At 41.5% G+C, this 23,407-nt stretch overlaps 2 protein-coding genes across 4 annotated transcripts; one reads left to right on the top strand and one right to left on the bottom strand.

Annotated features, from left to right (window-relative positions):
* Positions 1-1,477: 1,477 nt before the first annotated feature.
* On the top strand, positions 1,478-10,657 carry LOC147136304 (NXPE family member 3-like). 2 transcript variants are annotated; one of them, XM_086051578.1, is made up of 5 exons: positions 1,478-1,911; positions 3,516-4,297; positions 5,492-5,562; positions 5,645-5,842; positions 7,056-10,657. In XM_086051578.1, the coding sequence occupies exons 1-5, from the start codon at positions 1,753-1,755 to the stop codon at positions 7,616-7,618; spliced, it is 1,773 nt and encodes a 590-aa protein (XP_085907704.1). In that variant the 5' UTR covers positions 1,478-1,752; the 3' UTR covers positions 7,619-10,657. The 2 variants fall into 2 exon arrangements, with proteins under 2 accessions (XP_085907704.1, XP_085907705.1); XM_086051579.1 differs by having other exon boundaries at positions 1,479-1,869.
* On the bottom strand, positions 8,567-23,130 carry me3 (malic enzyme 3, NADP(+)-dependent, mitochondrial). Of its 2 annotated transcripts, none has more exons than XM_086051577.1 (14): positions 22,777-23,130; positions 22,310-22,500; positions 17,018-17,151; positions 15,564-15,713; positions 15,153-15,228; positions 14,804-15,069; positions 14,625-14,734; positions 12,576-12,673; positions 12,369-12,482; positions 12,197-12,302; positions 10,672-10,814; positions 10,393-10,566; positions 10,177-10,275; positions 8,567-9,135 (listed from the first exon to the last, which is right to left on the bottom strand). In XM_086051577.1, exons 2-14 carry the CDS (start codon positions 22,484-22,486, stop codon positions 8,974-8,976), a joined length of 1,809 nt encoding a protein of 602 aa, XP_085907703.1. In that variant the 5' UTR covers positions 22,487-22,500; positions 22,777-23,130; the 3' UTR covers positions 8,567-8,973. The 2 variants fall into 2 exon arrangements, with proteins under 2 accessions (XP_085907703.1, XP_085907702.1); XM_086051576.1 differs by having other exon boundaries at positions 22,310-22,495.
* Between the last annotated feature and the right edge of the window lie 277 nt (positions 23,131-23,407).

Here is a 23,407-nt window from a genome sequence, read left to right as displayed (position 1 = left end):
GAATAATTCATGACCAGCCAGTAACAACTTTGTGATAACATTTTGTTCAATGTAACAATTAGATGTTAGTCTACCAAAAAATGTAATGAGATATATAACACAGTAACTTGTATTCCCAAAACAAATTTGCACTTGTTTGAACAAACCAACCTGATGGCACAATTGAGCTTATCGGTTTTAGCATTTGTCAACAAATACATAAGGCATACTGTAACTGATTAATGGCAGCACTGAGCCATATTGATGATGATGCATGGTTTGCCATTTGAAGATGCCTGTTATGTCGGAAATGGAATTTATTTAAAAACATATCAAATAAATGCTAGACCAGATCGGCCTGGAATAGACCGGCCTGTTGGGAGTTGTCCCGAATTTCCAAATTGCCACCCCGACCCTGGCCGCATGTGCATATACATGAGCGTTACTGTTGCAATTTGTAAAAAAATCATTTGTAAGATAAGATATTAAACTGTTTAGGGTTTATAGTGGTATGTTAATGTTTTGAACCAGCAATACAGGCAATTATTTTCTTTTTTTTATGCCAATGGAAAAATCTTTTCAGCAATTTTAATCTCTACAAAGGATCCATGATAATTAATCCAAGAGGGAGTATGATGTCTCCAGGGGGTTCAATGTTCAGAGTGACAAGGGACAGGGATGTGTTCAGATTAAAGAACTCAATAAAATGTTTTCTCATTTAGATTGTTTTGTTGATGTCCCAAAGGCGTTAATTGTTCAGAGATAAAGAACCCAGTCTGGTAGCTCATTTAGATTGATTTATGTACTGTGATCTGCAATAACACAAAGAACAATTAGCAAGGAATCAACGTCATGCATCTAACATGTACACAATAGTTAGTCCGGCACCAGGTTACATAAATCACAGTAACCCCCATTATATTGCAGTTCAGTTTTCACAGTCCCGCTGTATTGCAGATTTGTGTGTGTGTGTGTGTTATAACAGTTGTTATTCTTCTAAACTGAACACTATTTTTGTGTAATCAATGCTCTTGTTCTCTCTCTCAATTATTACGGGTGGATTTTACTGCTTAACTCACATTTCATAGACGCAACATGAATCAAAATGCCGTATTTCTAATGGGCCTGAATTTTTGTAAATATTTTTGGGGGGTTGACTTAATTAGCCTGTGACACGAACAGTAATCAACATCACCGTTTTGCATTTACGATCCGTGTCTCTTTTGGTCATTGTATGGCGTTTGGATAGAGTAATTTCAATTTGGGTGTTTCAATATGAAAACGAAATAACCAGTCGTTTTTCCATTTTTCATATCTACTTCCAATCATAACACCCAATGATCAAAAGAGACACGTACTATTTACACACAAAAAATGTGCAGGACTAACAGTAAAAGGCAAATAGATTGCACAGTGCACACGCCCTGTTTTATGCCCCCCCGAGGTGCATTCAAGGACGGCCAGCAAACAAGGACTTTATGAAGCATGTAGGAAAACACATCAATTAATCGCTTTATATTTGAATCTGTTAGCTTTCAATAATAATAATGATAATAATAATAATAATAATAATGACAACAATAATATTCAATTTCAGGAGTTAATAGTATAAACTATTTTTTGTAATAGGTAAAATCTTCCCGATTTTGTGGCGCACTGTGGAGTATGGGTGAGGTTACTTCCTGGTTGGTGCCAAAAGTAATACCTGGGGTTTAACGGCTATTAACAGAGCAAGTTACGACGTCGTAATGATTTTTCCTGCGGGGGCGGCAGATGAACTACAGGACCAGAGACACCGTTAACATGTCCCTAAATGTTGGGAAGTACATCCTCACTTTTCTCACCCTGTTTGGCCTCATCGTCCTGCTGCGCAACATCATCATTGAGGAGGTGAGAGGAATGTGTTCTCTCTCCCTCTCTCTCTCTGTAATAGTAAGAATTTCTCTTTTAATTATTTCCCTGTGAGTACAAATCAAAATTGTGAGGGCTTGATTTTTTTTCTTGTGAGTACGAATCAAAATTGTGGGTTTGGAATGTTTTCTTGTGAGTACAAATCAAAAATCTGTGAGTGCATTGTTTTTTGAATACAACTCTCGCTTCTAAGCGTTCACATAGAAGCGAGAGTTGTGAGTGTGACTTAAAATTGTGGGTTTGGAATGTTTTCCTTTGAGTACAAGTCAAAAATCTGAGTGCATTGTTTTGTGAATATGCATTCACATAGAAGCGAGAGTGTGTGTATATATATATATATATATATATATATATATATGTGTGTTTTTCCAATATCGTTTTATATATATATACACATATATATACATACATTTACATATATACATATATATATACATATATATATACATATATACATACATTTACATATATATATATATATATATATATATATATATATATAAAACGATATTGGAAAAACATGCGGTATGGATGTTGTTGACTATCGCGATATCGATATTGCGATATATAACATATACCTCAAGAATAAAAACACACAGCTGCACAGCACTATGTTTTAAGTCTTTTTTTTCCACTCAAAAATGCTTTGTGCTGGTTAGCGGTTACTTGGTTGAAAAAATATTCACAGGAGGCACATTACTGACAAAAGCTTGAGAACCACTGTTGTAGTCACTAGCTGCTCCGAAAACAAAAAGAGTGCAGCCCAGCCTTTGGCTAGAAGACGGTATATCAAATTCAGTTGAAACTGCTTTTGAAAATGTAACAAAATGAAACGTACAACCTGTACATGTATTTTCAAAGGCTGTTCTTGAACAAAAACAAATGTGTCATTGTTCTTATCTTCAGGGCCACAGGTCCCTGATTGACAAGAGTTGATAACTACTGCTATACGGGGCATTTTTAGAAGAGCACAATGTCTTATCATGTCTGCTGCCCTGTGTGAGACCTCCCTTTGGCGACCTACCATCAAAAATAGATGAAAAACACATCGGAGTGGACCTTAATTCTTCATCTGTTTTTTTTTTTTTAAATTAGATATACATCCATCCATTATTCAAACCGCTTATGCTCACGAGGGTCGCGGGCATGCCTATCTCAGCTGTCTTCGGGCACTAAGCGAGGGACACCCTGAATTGGTTGCCAGACAATCGCAGGACACACACGGACAAACAAACATTCACACCCACGGTCATAGCTAGGGACAATTTAGAGTATTCACTTAACTCACCGTGCATGTTTTTGGTATGTGGGAGGAAACCAGAGCACCCGGAATGATCAGCAAGCTTTGCACAAGCCTGATAACGATCGTGATCATTTGAATCGGGTGTGTTGCAGGCAATGAGGGATGAGAAAACAGGCTGAATAGGGGCTCTTGAGGACTGGACTTGAGCACTCCTGATGAAACCAATGAAAATGCCTTTTTCCATGCTCCACTGGTGGCCAGAAAATATTGGCAGCCCCATCCATAAAATTTGAATAGCAACTAATCCCCCGTACTTCTCTGGCCAGTACAGTGATCCATTGTTAAAATGTGACCTTGTGTACATATCATGTCATCTCTTCAGAACTGGAAGTACCACATAGTGGCAGCACTGCACGATGTCCAGAACCGGATCCAGCCATCAAATCTCACTGGGAGCCTCCCAACATTTCATCGCAATCACAGCTTCTGTCCACATCTGGGCCAGCCACCGTCACTTGAAGAAGAGTTAGAGGAATGCAAATTGTTGGACTCTGTCGCCTGGCCTCAGCCGCCCTCTGGCCCCGAACCGCTTAACGTGTCCCAGACGAGTGACCCGGCCCACAGCCTGTTTACAATTGTCCCCGCCAAAAACAACCAGCATTGGTATGTGGGCGACCAGCTGGAAGTGCAGATCCACCTGCACGATTTCAAGGGCCTCCCCAAGCGCTACGGCGGCGATTTGCTCTTGGCTCGGTTACACTCGCCAAAATACAGGGCGGGCGTGGCCGGGCAGGTGCTGGACCACCAGAACGGACTATTTACCGCTCGATTCCCGCTGCTGTGGGAGGGCTCTGCTCAGGTTGAGGTCACGATGGTGCACTCGAGCGAGGCCGTCGCCGTGCTGCGGAGGCTGAGGGAGAAACGGCCCGATCGGGTGTTCTTCGTCAGCATCTTTCGCAGCGGCCGTCGTTCTGAGAAAATGGTGTGCAACATGTGCCTGCCACAAGACCAGGGGCCACTTTGCAACTACACGGACATTCACTCCGGCGAGCCGTGGTACTGCTACAAACCCAAAATGCTCAGCTGCGACACAAGAATCAACCATTTCAAGGGAGGCTACCTCAAAAACATTATCACCAAAAAGGAAGCTTTGCTCTTTCAGAGGTTTGTTCACTCAATGATTGACTGACATGAGCTGTTCAAAAGGTATATCAAACAGAACAAGCTGTTGAGCCCCAAATCACGTTTGAGGTATTGGGAACTTAATCCATGAAATTGTTTGAATTGGACTATCCCTGTATGAAATGCCTGTTTAAAAAAATCTGTGGACCCAAAACCCAGGTCTGGATATTTCATAATGGCATAGAAAGATATGTGCGAAAAACGGTTACATTGTTCAGCTCTAAACATTGTGGTTAAAGAAGGAAGACAACTCAAACATATTTGTTTTTCTAGAATATGTTCTATGCAAGCCCTCTAGGTGAAACAGGGCATTCTGATAAATATTGCATGTGTGGAATAAGAGTTAATCCACCCGTTTTTATCCATGTCTGGGAGTGTTTTTTTTTGTCACTTCGACTGAAAATGACATCACAACTATTCAGGACTAAGGTAACGACCACTCACGGCTGACCTGTTTTCTGAAGCTGAGCCGTGATTGGTTGTTACCTGAGCCCTCAGCAGTTGTGATATCATTTTCAGTTTACAGAAGTGACAAAATGGCCGCCCCCTGAGATGGCTAAAAAGGGGTGGTGGATTTTGCTGCTTAGCTCATATTCCACAAACGCAATATTAAACAGAAAGACGTGTTTCAAATAGTGGGCCTGCTGGGAACATGATCTTGAAAAAAATGTGTTTGGGTTAATTTCCGCTTTAAGCTTGTTTTGACATCAGTACAAGCTTTTGAAAAGTTTTCAAATCAAATGGTCATTGGACCCTAAAACATCTAAATTCCCCACCAAACACCGAACTTCATGGTTCATGTACTTCTACACGTGGTAAAAAAGGATATATATATAAAATGTGTGCCACAGATAATTAACTTTATATATATAATTAACTTTATATATATATATATATATATATATATATATATATATATATATATATATATATATATATATATATATATATATATATATATATATATATATAAAGTTAATTATCTGTGGCACACATTTTAGATGTGGTGTCACAGAAGGATAGGAGTTAAGTTTAAAGGATGTGTCTGGCATCCCTGAATTAGCTCACCCGGAAAATTGTCTCTGTAGAACTGTTTTGTCCCTTTACAAATATCCTTGTCATATCTAATCGTTGCCCTTCCTGTTGCAACCTTTGCAATCCACTTTTTGAGATCAGTGGCGTGAACGTCAAAGTTCCAATCCAAGCATCCGCAACAAACATCATCAACGTGCTGCCTTCCATTAAAGGTACTGCGGATCTTCAGACAAATGACGGTCACATTTTGATGACGGTGATTTAGTCACGACATTGTTACTGTCGTCAATGTAGAAAGCGGCAGTCATAAACCAGATCCCGTGACGTCTGGGTACTACTATGAGGACTCGTGGAGGCCATTGTGCGACGCCCCCATGCGCCAGTTTGACGGGGCGCCTGCTATCACTCAGTGTTTGACCAACAAGTTGGTCTACATGTACGGCGACTCCACCATGCGCCAGTGGTATGAGTACCTCGTCTCTGTGCTTCCAGGTAAGTACTCATCTCAGCGTTGTGGCGGCTTGGCTCAGGTGGGGCACAGATGTGGGAAAAGTATTCACACTCGGTACTTGAGTGAGTGCACATACTACAAAACGACTCCACTAAATGTAGAAGTACTGATTCAGCTCATTTACTTAAAAGCGGAAGTCAACCCAAACACATTTTTTAAAAGAATATGTCCTATGCAGGCCCACTAGTTGAAACACGGCATTCTGATAAATATTCTGTTTGTGGAATAAGTGTTAATCCACTCGTTTTTAGCCATCTCTGGGGGCGGCCATTTTGTCTTCCGTCGACTGAAAATTACATCACAACTGCTCACAACGACCAATCACGGCTCAGATTCAGAAAACAGGTCAGACGTGATTGGTCGTTGTGAGCAGTTGTGATGTCATTTTCAGTCGACAGAAGACAAAATGGCCGCCCCCAGAGATGGCTAAAAACGAGTGGATTTTTCTGCTTAACCTATATTCCACAAACGTAAAATTAATCAGAATGCCGTGTTTAAACTAGTGGGCCTGCTGGGAACATATTCCTGAAAAAAATATGTTTGGCTTGACTTCCGCTGTAAAGAAAAAACCATAACAACCTCTGAATTGTACTGTCACAGGCCGGTCAATGCCTGTAGCAAAAATGAGGAGACACAGACAACAACAGACACCAATTGAATACTTTATTGTAAATAATAAGTAACTTTACAATAAAAAGGAATACAGGGTGTGAGCATGTACATATATGAAGTGTGTGCAAAGTGCATGGATAAATGAATGTGCGATAGTGTGCGAATGTGACAAACAAAACTACAAACAAAAGAGCGTTATCTGAGGGCTGAGAGCAAGACTTACAAGACTCAAAGGAGTACAGAGCGTGTCCGTTGGATGTGCACTGCCCACCCCTGCGCCCCCCTGGCAACGCCCCTGTACACCACTAATCATCTCTGAAACCTATTAACGTCCAAGTGTGAAATGATAGGAATTATGGTTTAGCCATATGCATCAGAGTGCACTCTATCAACGTTATAATATAGTCTGTTGGGGTTTAAAATACACCTGATGCGATCATTTGGGCTGTGTGGTATGTCCTTAGAATAATTGCACAATATTTCATCGTATTTCAGTGACTACGTTGAAGTGTTCTTGGGAAAGATACAGAACTCCCACTTGGCTCTGACCATTGCTTCCGTCTCTTGTATTCTGCCCTGCAGGGATGAAGGAATTCATTCAGAAAAGTGCAAATAAGGTGGGGCCCTTTATGGCGGTGGACATTACCCACAACATTCTTCTCAAGTATCGCTGCCACGGCCCACCCATCCGTTTCTCCGCCATCATGACCAGCGAGTTGCGTTACATCGCCAACGAGCTGGACGGCCTGACAGGCGGTCCCAACACGGTGGTGGCGATCAGCATCTGGTCTCACTTTAGCACCTTCCCCGTGGAGGTGTACATACGCCGCCTCCGGCATATCCGCAAGGCGGTGGTGCGACTCCTGGACCGGGCGCCGGATACGGTGGTGGTGGTCCGCACGACCAACCCTCAGGCGCTAGAACGGGATGCGAGCCTATACAACAGCGACTGGTTTTCTGTGCAGCTGGACGTCACGCTGCGCGCCATGTTCAAGGGTCTCAACGTTTTGCTGGTGGACGCCTGGCAAATGTGTGTGGCACACCACGAACCTCACGACATTCACCCTCCGAGGGCCATTGTCAAGAACATGGTAGACATGATGTTGTCTTATGTTTGTCGTAACGGGACCGAGAAAATTGCGTGATTTTTGGTCATCTGGGTCGAGGTGCTGACGAATCAAGGGCCTTACTTAGAAAGTTGTAATTGAAGGAGTCCATCTATTATTCGAATGGGACGCAAAGATTCTCCCTCTCGACTTCTGACACACCCACCATGCGTAACCTGGAAATATGTGCGCAACAACCAAAGAGGCGTAATTCGGCGTAAAGATAATAAAAGCAGTTTAATCAGGAAAACGTGCTCATAACAGAAAGCTTAGGAGACGGTGCAAATTGAGAGTTTACCAGATTGCTAAGCAACGCATTGCGCGCGAGACGCATCAAAATACCTCACCCATAAAAAATAAAAAAAAGTGTCGCCATCGCCTGGTCAGTATGAGAAATGCTGCCGGTGACAACTTTTTTTGTTCCCATTTTCTTGCCACTGCTGCAGTAAATTGTTTTCATTTACAATATCACTAACAAAAATACCCCTTTCAACCAGATTTCCCCAACACAAAGGTTTTCTATCCATATATATATATATATATATATATATATATATATTTTTTTTTTTTTGTGATTGACAGAAGAAAAAAAAATGTAATTGGCACTGGGATTATGAGGGGGCCTTTGGAAACAATTCCGGGTTTGAGAACCCATACTACATTACTTGGAATTAAGTATTTATGAACTGATGATTTTACTGTACTTTCTAAAAGTTCTGAGTCTACTCAAAAACTCATACTTAAAATTGTATTTTAATAACTTTTCCCAGCTACATTCTGATCATTGAACACATACAAATTCATTTAAAATAAATACCAGCACAAATGAGTATTTCATGGCCACAAGTGAGCATTCAGTGCACACATATCTATAATGAGGCCACAGTTGATTTTTTTTCTTTCCCAACCCTTTATGACATTTGCGTGACAGTAGATTCCTACTAAAAAGACAATTGTAAAAAAAAAAAAAAACATGACAAATGTGACTTTGGAAAGTTCAATATAAAGTTTAATGTTTGTATTTAAAAACTTCAAGCACTAAACATCATCAACACGCTTTAAAATGTCACATCAACACTTTCAGTCCGAATATTGACAAACGGCACACGTTTGGCAGGGAGCGCTATTAGCCCAGCTTGTAACCACTGCTGGGTGCAAAAAGAGGGGGGGGGGGACACAAAGACAAAGAAGAGGCACAAAGACATGTTTTATAAAAGCAGTGATGGGGATTGCGAGTGACGTAAGGTTGTGATATGTTTCCATGGAGACATTCGGTCAGGGGTTGGAGTGCTGTGTGTAAGCCTTATACGGTATGCAAAGAAACCCTGACGTTAAACTATAAGGAAAGAAACAATTACAATAATAAAAAAAAACAGTAGTATGCACTATTTCGGTCACACGTCTTGCACGTTCATGGCCTCCTGCGGCCAAGCGTACGTGTCCAGTGTGAACGAGTCGTAGTCCGGGCTGTAGATGTGAGAGAGGACAAACGCCTCTTTGTCTTTCGGCTCCGGGTACACCGACGCCATGTTGTGCTTGTACGCGTAGTTGACGACCTAGAAAAAAAAAAACATACACATTATTAGGGCATTCGGCTAATGCTGTGGCAGGTCATTTTTTTTCAGTCAGGCCATTTCTGCCTTTATAAAGCCCTTTGAGGGCCATATACAGTATTTTATGTATGAACAAATTGATCATATATATATATATTTTTTTTTTTTTTTTTTTTAATTTTCAAGGATGCCCACTGTCTATCTGCGTTGCAACCTGCTGACAACACCTGTGTGAAACTCTGAGCTCAGCCACTTCCTTCCCGTTTGAAGCTTCACGACAATTGATCAATTGTTTCACGTCGTTCTGGTCTCAGTCTGTTTGAATACCATTTCTAATTGAACCAAGAAATGTATTGGTCCAAATGTGCTTGTTGTGACTGTGCTCTTCAGTTCCTTCTTTGAGAACAGCAAGTTGTCCAAAGTGTACTGAAACACGATGACCATTTGGACATTTGCATTCAAGTTTGGATTTCATCCTGAAATTTTACCCGAAAGCCCAATACAGTATCACAAACCTTTTGTGAGCAATGGATATTATTAGGACTTGAGGTTATACGGGCTGTTTGGTCCCTGTACAACCGGTGTCAAGAGTTTCGTTCGCATTGCTGCCAGTAAGTTGGATAAGGGTTAAACTCTGTCACCGATTCCGTTAATGACATTTCTGAACACAATTCTAGATACAGCCTATGGCTTTGAAGGGGTCCAGTTTGGTGGCCTCAGTATTGTCTCTCTGCATTTTGCAGATGATGTGTTTCTGTTGGCTCCATCAAACCGTGAGCTTCAACGTTGGCTGGAGTAGAAGAATATGGATGCTGTTTGCAAGATTGACTGTTTGCATGCTATAGTAGGTGCTGCTGTTTCAGTTAGTAACAGAGTTCAAATGGGCTCAGCAGGCAAGATGACTGTATTTATAATGCACTTATTTGTCTTAAATGGATGGCACACCCGCTGAATATGTATTCATTTATATACATTTATATGATAATTTCAAAATATACAACAATACAACATATATTATAGCGGATACATGATTTCACATCGAACCTTGACAGCAATCTTGAAGGACACCTCTCTGATGGATTTAAGAGGAGGGTAGAGTCGACCCTCGGCCAAATGCTCCTCGGTCACCATGTCAGCGATGGCCTGACAAAAACACCACAGCTGATCATAGTCATCGCGGAAAGGACAGAAAGTCACAAAGAAATGATACTTGGTGATGGCAATAATAATAATAATAATAAATTTTTTTAAAAAAAGGACCTCGGCAGTGGTGAGGAAGATGTCGTCGGATATGTGGCGAACTCCGCAGGCGATGACGCCCAGTGCCACCCCAGGGAACACATAGGCGTTGTTTCCCTGGCCGGGGTAGAACGAGCGTCCGTCGGCCAGCGTCACCTTGTTGAATGGACTCCCGCTGGCGAAGATCCCGCGACCCTGATTGCAAAAACAAACGTAGGAGCAGCAGAAGCACAACGTTTCGTCTCACTGTCTCACTGTGTAATAAAAAAGTGCCATTGCTAAAGTCTGCGGGGGTCCGACCTCGGTGATGTTGTAACATTGCTCTGCCGTGCACTCGGCCTTGCTGGTGGGATTGCTCAGGGCGAAGATGATGGGCCGCTCGTTGTGGGACGCCATGTCCTGAATTATCTTCTCGGTGAACGCGCCTGCGATGGCGGCGACTCCTTCACAGCCACGAAAACAAAACAACACGACGCTTTACATTCGAGCGATGGCTACTCTGCCGTAACGTTTGCTGACATTCTATTCACATTGGGATTTGAAGAACAGTTCAGCCTGCCATTTGTAGTTGATTTCTTCTTCAACCGTTCTTCAAGGAACGCATACGATTGGATTACACTTGCAAATTATCACGTACAACCACTAAAATATGAATCATCCTTTTCCCGACAAATAAATAAATAAGGAACGCTAATCCCGAGGATACTAGGATATTTATTCAATTGGGGACATCCACTCAAATAAATGCAGTGCCCCACTTAATTGCTATGTCATCCACTTAAAAAAAATAAACACTTCATCCCAAATCGACTCTTCCTTTATTTCTGCTACAGAAAAATAACAACACAAGGTGGTGGTAATGACCTTCCTATGACTGACAACACCATTTGTTGTAGTAGCCAGCAGGGCATGCATGGCATCTGTAAAGCTGACTGTTATAAAGTGGAGTTTAAAAAGAAAGCAGATATTAAGAAAACAACTGAAACCAAACCGCCAGCGAATGAAGGCCGTAATAAAAATGCAATATCATGTACTGTGTATGTGTATGACAAATCCATATTATATTGTAATATTGTGTTGAAAAAAAAAAATCACAATTGATTTGCTAGTCATTGGACAGCAACAATTATTGTTTTTTTAATTATTATTATTCTTTAATAAAAAAAAATGATTGAACATGTTTTATACAAATATAAATTATTTGGGGCGGCACAGCGGGCGACTGGTTTGCCACAAATTCATACTATTGGTCAGTCACCTTAAGCAAATTTCTATGTTTTTCCGTCAAATGTATAAAAGAAAAAAGGCAGGTTACCAGAGGTGGGCATCGCCTATTTGCCGTCTGCATACTTAATCCACCCACGTGGTCCCAGTCGGTCCCAGTCAGCCAAACGACATCGAGAACGGACTTAACCTGTACCACGTCACACGCAGGTGCCGCATTCCTGACACGCGGCCGGGTAAGGCAAAAATAAAACAGTGTTGTGTACCTTGCGGTCCCACAAACGCAATGACATGTGCCCCATATTGTTTTTATTTCACCGATCACCACGCTGTGCGTGTGTCTGTTGTTTTGGTTTGAAATGTTTTCTCTGTTTGGCGGCGCGACTGCTCGTGCGGCGCCTGCTTGTGTCATGAAGATTACGTTCTCGACGCCGATTGGCTGTCGCCGACGAGGGATGGACCGCGACCACAGCGGTCGATTAAACATGCCGGACGGAACGCGGTGGCGGTTAGGCGATGCCCAGCTCTGCAGGTTACATAACACCTGATTCTGGGAACGACAATGACAATCGTCATACATCAGCTCCGCTTTCCAACTCACCGATAATGGCGGTGGGCTTGATGGTGTGCACGGCCTCCTCCAAGGTCTTCAGGTGGGGGTGCTCGTGCGCAAACTCCTCCTTCTCGTGGTTCAGATGACTCCGCCCCTGAACGAGAAGCGTTTGTTTTCACCTTTAACGCGAAGCCTGTCAAGACGCACGCGCATGCGTTACCTTCACGATGAGACCTTTGGAGTCCACCATCCAGATCCTTTTGGCGGCTTCCTTTCGAGACAAGCCCTCCTTGGCCATGGCCATCATTAGCAGGTGAGCGATGCCCAGAGCGGCCTGATTGGAAAAGAACAGTGTTTTTATTTACTAGACAAAACATTAAAAGAACATATGGGGGGGGGGGGGGAAGGGAATACAAAGAATGGTCACCTCGCCGGCGCCTTGGAAAACAAAGGTGTGGTTCGACAGTTTGTTTTTGGTGATCTTCAAAGCTGCCAGCAGCCCGGCCACCGCTACAGAGGCTGTGCCTATGAGAGAAGAAAGACATTGCTGCACGATGAAATTTGGACCTGGGCCTGAAGTGGGGACTTCCCCTATCACATCGAAACCATCAATAATATCCCCAAAACACAAATGTGCCACATACATCATCTGGAATCAATTTTGGCCCGAAAACATGATAAAAACAATTAAATTAAATACTCACCGGAGATACTTTTTATTAAATGCATTAATGTGTGTAGATCTCCACGGACCTGTTTCACTCGTCAAACTCGGCTTATCCTGCCCAACTAATCAAGGGAAACGCTGACACTATTTTGAACGAGCTAACTGGCGCCCTGAGGTCCATTTTAAATGGAAATAATTAGCAACACAAACAATTCAATTGCTAACATAGTTTCAATTCCATGGACCAGCACTACCGATTCTGAAGGCGTTAAAATGCACAAACATACTGGAAGCAATGCAGCAAAAGAAACGCTCTGAAAATAAAATGATATACTTTCAGGAATAATGAATACAATTTCATGGCACAGATATTAAGATTTAGCTTGTCAATGTACACCTTTCTGCTTTCTGATAGTGTTTACGACAACAGAGAAGGCAATGTTGGCCACTATGATGACGATCGTGGAGTGCTGTTCCTGTTTGAGGTCAAATGGTATCGAAAGTTCCTACTTTTTAAAGACAAGGTTATAGATAGCTTCTATCGCAAATAATGGCTGCGTTTACATGCAGCCAATAAACTTTTTAAAACCCGAATATTGGCAGCACTTTGGCCGGCCATGCAAGCCGTCACAAAGCTCCCATCACGGCCATCGGGGAAACTCTCGTGCCATAAGAATTTTGATCCTGCTCGAAGTATATTCTTGAAATGACAAGGATTATTATTTTATTATTGTTGGTGTTTATTCCCAAGTTTGTTGTGTCTGCATCATACAAAGAAAAAGTCTTTCTACATTCTTTTAAAGGGAGGAATTTAACCCCAAAAATGTCTTGATGGGAAATCGTGCTGCTGAGCCTCCACTAATCTAAACACAGCATTCTGATTCATAGCATTTGTAGAATATGACTTAAAGTGGAAATCAACCCAAACATTTTTTTTTTTTTCAAGAATATGCTCCCAGCAGGCCCAATAGTTGAAACACGGCATTCTGATTAATAGTGCGTTTGTGCAATATGAGTTAAGCAGCAAAATGCACCCGTTTTTAGCCATCTCTGGGGGCGGCCATTTTGTCTTCTGTCGACCGAAAATGACATCACAACTGCTCACAACGACCAATCACGGCTGACATGTTTTCTGAATCTGAGCTGTGATTGGTCGTTGTGAGCAGTTGTGATGTCATTTTCAGTCAACAGAAGACAAAATGGCCCCCCCAGAGATGGCTGAAAACGGGTGAAATAACACTTATTCCACAAACGCAATATCCATCAGAATGCCCTGTTTCAACTAGTGGGCTTGCATAGAATATAATCTTGAAAAAAATATGTTTGCGTTGACTTCCTCTTAAAAGAGGTAAATCCACCCGTTTTTCTGCTCAGCTTCAGAAAACAGGTGAGCCGTGATTAGTCGTTATCTGAGCAACTGTGATGTCATTTTCCGTCGACAGAAGTGACAAAATGGCGGCCCACCGAGATGGTTAAAAACGGGTGGATTTTGCTGCTTAACTCATATTTCACAAATGGAATATGAATCAGAATGTCGTGTTAAGACTAGTGAAGGTGCATAGAACATATTATTGCAAAGGATTTTTTGGGGTTGACTTTCCCTTGAAGTTTAATCGATACGTCCAACACTTTGTTACAGCTGCAGTTTTTATAAAGTATACATAAAAACAGTTAGGCTGAGAGACACAAGTCTAAGTATTTTATTTTATTTTTTTTTACATGCTTGTTTAGTGTGTGCCATGACATTTTTCTAACGTAAAATATGTGCCTTGAATCAATAAAGGCTGGTAACCACTCCTAGCAGGCTACCTTGGATGTCGTCGTTGAAGGTACAGTAGCGATTCCTGTATTTGTTGAGGATGCGGAAGGCATTGCTGTTGGCAAAGTCCTCAAACTGAATCAGGCAGTTCATCCCGTACCTGCAGACCGACAGGGAGACGCGTCAAGAAGGTGAGGGATGATCGCATGGCCGCCGTTTTCCTACTCACTTGTCCGTCACGGCCTGCATAAATTCGTCGATGAGCGCGTCATACTCCTTCCCTCGGATTCGGTTGTGCTTCAGGCCGATGTAGAGGGGATCGTTGAGCAGGTTCTGGTTGTCGGTTCCCACGTCCAGCAACACGGGGAGGCACTGTTGCGGTCGAACGCCGCCGCACGCTGTGTACAGAGCCAATTTCCCCACGGGAATGCCCATGCCGTAGCTGCCCAGATCCCCTAATCCCAGGATACGCTCGCCGTCTGTCACCACAATGGCCTAGATGCAAATAAAGGGAATAAATTTGACTGGCGTGGAAGGAGGTAAGTGGATATAAAAGGATGGGGGAAGGACAAATTTACTTTTATGTCCTCTTCAGGCCAGGAGTTGAGCAGGGTTGCAATGTGGCCTTTATCATGGATGGTGATGAAGAGTCCTCTGTGGATGACAATAGTAATTGTTGAGCTGAGTAAGTCGTTTCTAGTGATGTTCGATACCACTCATTTCCCTTTCCGATCTGATACTGTGTGCGTCTGTAGTTTTTGTTTTCTTTCCCTTTTTTTTCATACAAATTTAACTTTTTTTTTTCTTTCCCAAAACTTCATAATCTCTAAATCGTGCCTGTGAATAATTACATTCATTTGGATCTTTATTCTCAGGGCATTGAATTGATTGCAGCTGGACTGTCTTGGTTGCCTCTCATCTCATTCATTACCTCATAATCGATGATACTGTCACGTAATTGTAAAATAGGGAGTGTGTACTAATCTTACCGTGGCCTCCTGAAGGCCAGGCCGTACTGCTGGCAAGCCAAGCCCACGGTGGGCGTGTAGACAATGGGCATGAACTCCTCGATGTCCGACGTGAGCACGCGGTAGAAGAGCTTCTCATTCCTGTCCTGCAGCGTCATCAGCAGGATGTACCTGACACAGAGAGGGAGCCGCTAAAAAACGGAGAGGCAGCTTCCATTCTGGTTTTTGTAGCAATTCATTGTCTTCTAATGAGAAACTGAGGACAAATACTTTGCTATTGTACTGAAGTCAAACTTTTGCATAAAGTATCTCCACTTTAGTTCGTTATTTATATTTCTGGCAACTTTCACTTTTATGCCACTACATGTTCTAGGTAAAACACACTTTACTTAGACTTGTATATTTCCCCTAGTTTTTTTTCCCTACACTGGAGTAAAAAAAGTCTTCATGGAGGATGAAGTGCCTCTTTGGGCGATCTAAAGTGAACAAAATATTGGCATTCAAAAACCCTACGTCCAACCCGAAGAAGCATATTGTGATAGGACAAATTATTATAGATTCATCCAGTGAAGTCAAAACATCAAATGTTCTTTCATTATAATGAGATTCTTTAAAGTATGGCTAACATGACTGGTAACTGCAGGGCTAGCGTGTGTTAGCTAACTTTGCTCATTAGCCAACACACAATAAAGTAAAATAAATCAATAAAATTACTTAAAAGTAATCACAACTCTAACTGATCACCTTTTCGCCAAAGACTACATTACATTTACTCTAACATCAAAGTATTACTTTTAAGGGGGAGTTTGCAATTATCAAACTGCTAGCAAGATTTGAATATAGCCTCACTTCACTCCTCCCTCCCAACCTTGCACCTTTGACCAAAGCCACAGCCCTAACAAACCTGAACATGCATGAGACGTGCACTTTGTGGACGTGCATGGTAAACATGGCCAGCTTAGCCACGACTGCTAGCGTTGCTAGCATGGTTTATAAATATAAAAAATAAAATTAGAGGCATAAAATGGGGGCAGGAATGACTTTCCACAATACCATTTCAATAATATTCTATTGTCGGGTCAAAGTTGAAATATATGCTGTCGGACGAACTGTTTTTTGTTTGTTTTTCAAGCTAACCCGCAAACTCCTCCCTCAAGTACATGAAATGTCAGATACTTTGTACTTTTACAGTACAGTATTTATTACAGGTACTTCATACAAGACTGATTATTTCTCACAGAACGGCTTTAGTGGTTCACAGTCAGACAACACAATACAAACAGAGGTTATCGTCGCTGTCATGTGAAAAACACTTATGTCCATTTTTTCAATTTTGTTATTTTTACGTGAATGGTGTTTCCACGTTACGGACATCGCATTAACGTGATTTTTTTCCCCAAAAAAATTGGACATAAGTGTTTTTCCCAGGACAGAGACGATATGGTTTTCTTTAAGGTTAAAAGTATTGTTCTCACTTGTCCAGAGGATTGACACGCGTTTCATAGCTCTTCATGACGCGTAGTACTTGAACATCCTGGGACAAGAAGCAGGGGGGGAGCAGGCCGTGGATGCCCAGCTGCAAGCGTTCCTCCAGGGTGAAAGCCATACCCTACGGGAAGGAAATGGACTGTGAGTCACACCCACATTTGTGAGAGGGCTTCCTGATATTTTCCTCGGATTCATTGAGTCCATTTAATTTCTTCAATGCGCTATTTACAGCAGTGGTTTTCAACTGGTGGGTCGCAGACTCATCCTGGGTGGGTACAGCCAATCAAAAATAATTAGATGTAATATTTATTCATGTTCCTTCTAAGTTAGAGCTCTATTGATAGATACAGTTAAATTAGGTCTGTCGCTTTTTCATTTCATGTTTATTTAAATAGAAACCGATGCCACAACATAGACGAATGAGAAGCAATCTATAATACACAGCATCATAGCATTTGTTGCTAATGCTAATTTCCAATGCCAGGCCCTATTGGCCTTTGAGACAAATACACACAAAAAACAAACATTTAAAACACAGTCACATCAAAAATATATATGTTTTTAAATCAAAGGGACACATAGACATGTGCTAACAACACACACACACACCGACCCACGCAGGCACGCACACACACTTATTTTAGAATCAAGTGTCCTATCGACTAGGGATGTGCGAACCAGCCTTATTTTGAGGTATCGGTCGTCATGGAGGTAGCCGATAACAGCCACCGATACTTACGGTAAATCAAATCTGACATCGAGTAAGTCCTCCTCAGCAGTAGTTTGCGCTATACTATGGCAGTATGACACATCAGCGAATCATCATCATCAAGAAAGGTCTTTGTTCACAATTTTTGTCAATGGGTTGAATGAAATTTTATGCATCAAAACCACCACAGGTATTGGTACCATGTATCGTGACAAATCAAATAGTAAATACTCGTACTGGTATCGGTCTGAAAAAAAAAATGGTATCAAACATCCCTATGATCAACTATTCCACTGAATAATCAAGTAATTTTTGAAAAATAAACATGTGATGGAATAATCAATCAATATTTGAAAGCTAAAGACCTAAAAGCAGTAATAACGGATATATTTTGTCGATGAAGCAAGTCTGTTGTGTAGCATGAGCTGACATGTCAACAGGCCCGCAGCTGAGTGTGATATCGATGCTATTTATTCTGTCCAATGGTGTGACAGGCTGAACTCACTCCCCTTGCATCACCTCCACTTGTCTGCGTTGCTTGGTGCCCTCTGAATGCTACCACTACAGGACTACTCCAAGGGAACTCCTTCAGATTCATTGTGAAAGTTGTTTGACAGGCCTGCCTCGATGTCCCAGAGATCACCAGAAGAGGACGTGAGGCTAACTATTTGGACTCAAAACAAGCAACAGTCCCAAGTTGTTTTAGATCTACAGATGGATTCATGGACACAGTGGCATTTTACACTTCACACTATTTTCTGAACACAACTGCACGCACAACTGCACGTAAATAAAATAAGTGGTGGATTTTGTTTTATTTCAGTCTTAATTTGCTTCTTTTTTTTTTTTTTCCATTGTTAAAATGGAAATCAACCCAAACACATTTTTTTCAAGAATATGTTCCCAGTAGGCCCACTAGTTGAAACACAGCATTCTGTTTGGGTTGACTGGCCCTTTAAGAAATGTTCCCTAATAATACTTTTATAGTTATTTAATGGCTGGCAACCTTAAACCAGTTAAACTTGTTACAAAGAGCCATTGAATAAACTCCATTGATGTTAGCCCTACAAAATGACTTTAACTAATCATAACTTCAAACACAAGCGCACACACTGATAAGCGGGACAAATATGAGTCATTTTACCGTTTTGTCTCTTTGTCTGAAAGTACTATGGAGCGCTTGGAAATGAAGATACTCTGCTTAAAATGACTGTCATGCTTAACTGTTATTGCAATCATTTTGTGAAACCAACATTTCAGCAACAAACATATATACAAGATCATAAAAACTCTCTCACTGTCCAAATACTTGAGGACCCATTTCTTGACGCACGCTTTTCGCAATGAGTCATCAAAGAAACGCTGACTTGAGAAGGAACTGTAACCTTGCTCGGGTCAAGTAAAACCAATAAAAGAAGGCGAAGTTAGTCAGAGTCTTGCTGAACACATCAAAATATTAAGGGAGCGGCATTTCCTGATTTTATTTTAAGTCCCCTTCCAAACCCGCTGATGACTCATTGTGGATGTTTGGGTTGGATCAGTTTGGCCCAAGTCAGTCCATCTGAGCAGAGAGAGTGTTTGACTTAAAACAAGAGTATTTTCTGGTTTAAACCATGTATTTATTATGCTTTGTGAAGACGGGGTCAGTGAAAGCACAGTTATGTATTTAAAGACAGTTAAAGATTTCCACCACCATAGGTACCACCTGGTTTGCAGGGCATTGTGTGGTGTGTGAATGTCACGGGTCACGACAAAGCACCAACTCCTGGCAAAGACCTTGCTGTGTTAAATTAACTGTTAAGGTTCATAAAACATCCCTTATAAATGGATATATAGCTTTGTAAAACATTTACCAGCCAGACTGTACCACTTAATTTATCTGTTTATCTACTACTATATATTGCAGTGGTTCTTAAACTTTGTACGAGGACTACCTCCAAAAATACGTCGCTTTTCCAAGTACAACCATCAAGAGGTTTCATTCAAAAACGGTATATTTAATGTTACTGTAACATTTCGCATACATTGAACATTAACACTGCTCTATAATGCAGGAAAATAGAAAACTACTGGCACTCAACTCATTCACTGCCATTGGCAAATGTATTTGTCTTTTCACAGTCCAGCCAATCAATCCCAGGAATGTATTCATTTTTTTTTTCAAATGTTAGTGTAAAAGAGGGTCTGAAAATATCTGGCAGTGAAAGAGTTAAATAATGAAAGTCAAGACAGCTTGGAAAATTACTCCATTGAAAACACACACACATGAGACACGTCATTGGTATAAAAGAAAAAAATTAACGATTTCCTCCAATTGCGGTCTCCCTTTAAATCGATGCCACATCTCAAATGGACGCCTTCTATTTTACCCCAAGTGAAACGAAAGACGACGTCGCTTTTGTTTCAATTATTTTTGCTGTGACTGGTGCCAGCCAAGTGTCGCGGTAGACATCTTTCCCACAACACTCACCGCCTGTTCAGCAGACGTGGCATCTGTAAAGCTGACATTCGTAAAGGCGTTTAAACAGCTGCTGTTGAAAAGCGCTGCTCACCATTCCAACATTGACTCTTCAGTAGCCTCTTAACACAGGTCAGAGATGCTATATTTACCTGTGCTTTTGCACGGAACCCAGCGAAGCGAGCTGACGCCACAACAGTGTGCGCTTTCATTCAGTCATATTTTTACATGCAGCACCTGGCGTGACGTATGAAATACTGATCGGATAGTGACAATTGCTTTTACCACAATAATGCTGGAGAAGAGTTAAGGGTCAAACTTTGCACCTCCTGTCCTGTTATGGCAGAATATTGCCAAGTCGACTTTGTTCCCACATTCCATCGGTCCTAGAGGGAGACGATCCTGCATGTTAGATGTTCCCCTCCTCCAACACACCTGATTCAAATGATCAGGCTTTTTATCAGAGCTTGCTGATAAAAAGCCTGATCATTTGAATCAGGTGTGTTGGAGGGGGTAAGCATCTAGAACATGCAGAATAGTGGCCCTCGAGGACTGGAGTTTGACACCTGTCATATATAGTATCAAGAATATATAGTTATATATAAGAATAGTTTAATAATTAAATGCATTTCTGCAAATAAAACCTAATGGATGCCTTATGCCTAATAGATGTCTGCTATTCTCAGTTGAAAAAATAAAGTACAACCATACTTTTGGCCTGTGTGAGAACTTCATCCATCCATCCATTATCTGAACCGCTTTATCTACACGAGGGTTGCCACTTGCCAAGTATAATATAATGTATACCGTACATTTGTCAGTGTTACTCGCATATTCACAGATATTTGGGGGGGGGGACCTATCCTCTGTTATTTGCAAAAATCTCACCTCTTTGCTACTTTTGTGCACAGGACAAAGTCATATTCAATGGAAAAATATTGCTTTGATGTCATTTTGTTGACAAGGACTATGTTGCAAGACCGTTCTTTATCAATATCTTGTAGCATCTATTAGCAATTATAAAAAATACACCTGCGGATTTTCAATATTCACGGAACGGTCAGTATTTGCGGGAAAACATTGTATAGTGATGATGAATCAGTACTATTTACAGGGGATAGCGACTGAGCCCTGACATGGATAGCAAAAATCCATACCCAATTGAAAAAGGGTTTTAATTGCACTGTAATTTCCAAAAGATACCAAACGGTGGCGGCTAAGGACTAGTTTTGTCAAAAGCAAGCTCCTCAACTCACATCAACAGTTCCTTGGCAGCAAAATGTCACCAGATGGCGGCATTAATACTTTATTTCTATGGCACGAGCACCAAAACTACAAAAAGTGATTGTTTTTTTCCCCCCAGTAAATACCAGTGTAAAGGTTCCCCACAAAAATCTAAATCAGTGAATTTGCATATGACCAATTGCCGCCCGGGTGCACTGTACCGCGATATATTACAGTGGGACTGTGGACCACCGCATATCCGCAGTTCTGATTTTATTTTGGATCCTGCCATTTACTGGTGGAAACCCTTGCTTATGTGCGTTTTTTTCCTAACATGATCTAATGCTTCTCGCGTTTTTATTTTTTTTACTCAACACACTGCTAATTCCTTGTTTTTAATTGATCCTTTTTTTTAAATGGCAACTATAGCGTATTCGCAAACCATCACAATTCTTGGTTGGGCTGTGTCCCTGTACCGCCACGAACAGCTAAGGTCCACTGTACTATTTTGCGTGGAAAATTATTACAATAGAAATTATTTCTAATTTCATGAAAATAACATTAATGGCGACAGGGTGGACTAGTGATAGGCTATAGCACATCCGCCTAAACACAGTACAGGTTCCAGCTCACCCACAACACTGAAGATAAGCGTAATACAAATTAAGTTGAAGATAATATGAAATAAACACACCCTTAACGCTCTCCATTTGCGTAAAATTTCAGTATACGTTTTAAATGCCACGGTCAGTTACCGCGGCACTTACTTTCATTTAATTGTTGTCTGGCCTAAAAGGGCTTTTCACACAAATACTGTCCGTAATTATGATTTAACTACAACGTTTGCGTAGGTAAGTGAGAGGCTCCGACTTTCGCCCATCATCTTACCTTGTTGAGGTGGGGGTTCCTGGTGATGTCATAGCCGCGCTTCTTGGTGCTAACGCTGCTTTTGCAGCTCGCCCCGCCGTGGCAGACCCTCGCTGCCTGAAAGGGGAATCCGCCGGCCGCCACAACCGCCGTGCGTCTACACAGATGCAACGCCGCTCTTCCAGTGAGGGAATTCATGCTGCCTGCCTGCGCTCAAACAAATACATAAACGCGCAAGTCACTCTCAAGATGGTAACAAGACGACGCAGCACCGTAACTGATCCCGATGCCTGTAAACAAACTATATCGTGAGGCTTTTTGTCCTTTAATTTGTAATATCCAACTTTTTTCCTCTCAAAACGTAAAATAAATACCCCCAAGTGACATGACGCTGTTTAAATAAGTCTGCGTACAACAATGGGACGTTTCCGCGTTAGATGCTGCTAGCAAGCGGCTAATCTATCACTCCTCCTCAACCTCATCCTTACCTGGTGACTAATGCAACGCCGCCGTGTCTGCGATTCTTATCTTCATTAGCGTCTCCCGTTGATCCCAATTTAGACGATCTTCCCGGCCTGAGTGGATTTTAGAGGTGGCTCTAGTGGAAGCAGCTGATCCTCGATCATTTGACATTGACTGTAGGGATGTTCTACGCAAAAGATAATCGTGTCGTAGTGGTCATAGCCGAATTGAGACTATCCCCTTTCTTCCAAATGACACCCGCTATCTCTTGAACTAAATATTTACCTATTCGTGGAGTTTCGGCCAATCGTTATCAAAATTGACCCAAACTACAGGTTTATGACTCAAAAATACGATCATAGTTAAACATCTTTGGTACTAGTTCCTGATCAGTGCTGGAACTGAGGACCAATCAGATCACAGTTTGCCAAGCGCTTGTCCCGCCTACATTAAAACAATTTAATCATAAGGTTTTTTTTAATACCAGGATGGGAGCAATGTACACAATACACAATATTATATTTTCCCTCTGGAAGTAAAAACAGTACATTAAAGAATATGGTGCAAAAAGCTTAGAGCACTTGGTATTCTCGCTGTCACACATCAGATACCAGAAGGTCAGTTCCTGCTTAGTTTCAAACTTAAAAAGGTCACAAT

Source organism: Filicampus tigris, chromosome 14, assembly GCF_054856515.1.
Source record: "Filicampus tigris isolate MCC_2025a chromosome 14, RoL_Ftig_1.0, whole genome shotgun sequence".
NCBI classification, from domain to species: domain Eukaryota; kingdom Metazoa; phylum Chordata; class Actinopteri; order Syngnathiformes; family Syngnathidae; genus Filicampus; species Filicampus tigris.
The sequence above is the reverse complement of the archived record's forward strand: the minus strand, read 5'-3'. Positions and strand labels throughout refer to the sequence as shown.

Excerpts from the sequence above, each read along its gene's own strand:
- LOC147136304 (XM_086051578.1), top strand. The coding sequence starts at position 1,753 with ATGAACTACAGGACCAGAGACACCGTTAACATGTCCCTAAATGTTGGG. Across the intron at positions 1,912-3,515 it reads CCCTCTCTCTCTCTGTAATA|AACTGGAAGTACCACATAGT; the intron begins GTAAGAATTTCT and ends TCATCTCTTCAG. Across the intron at positions 5,563-5,644 it reads CGTGCTGCCTTCCATTAAAG|AAAGCGGCAGTCATAAACCA; the intron begins GTACTGCGGATC and ends TCGTCAATGTAG.
- me3 (XM_086051577.1), bottom strand. The coding sequence starts at position 22,486 with ATGAATTCCCTCACTGGAAGAGCGGCGTTGCATCTGTGTAGACGCACG. Across the intron at positions 15,714-17,017 it reads CGTGTCAATCCTCTGGACAA|GTACATCCTGCTGATGACGC; the intron begins GTGAGAACAATA and ends TCTCTGTGTCAG. Across the intron at positions 10,815-12,196 it reads CAAGCCCACCGCCATTATCG|GAGTCGCCGCCATCGCAGGC; the intron begins GTGAGTTGGAAA and ends GTGGCTGTGAAG.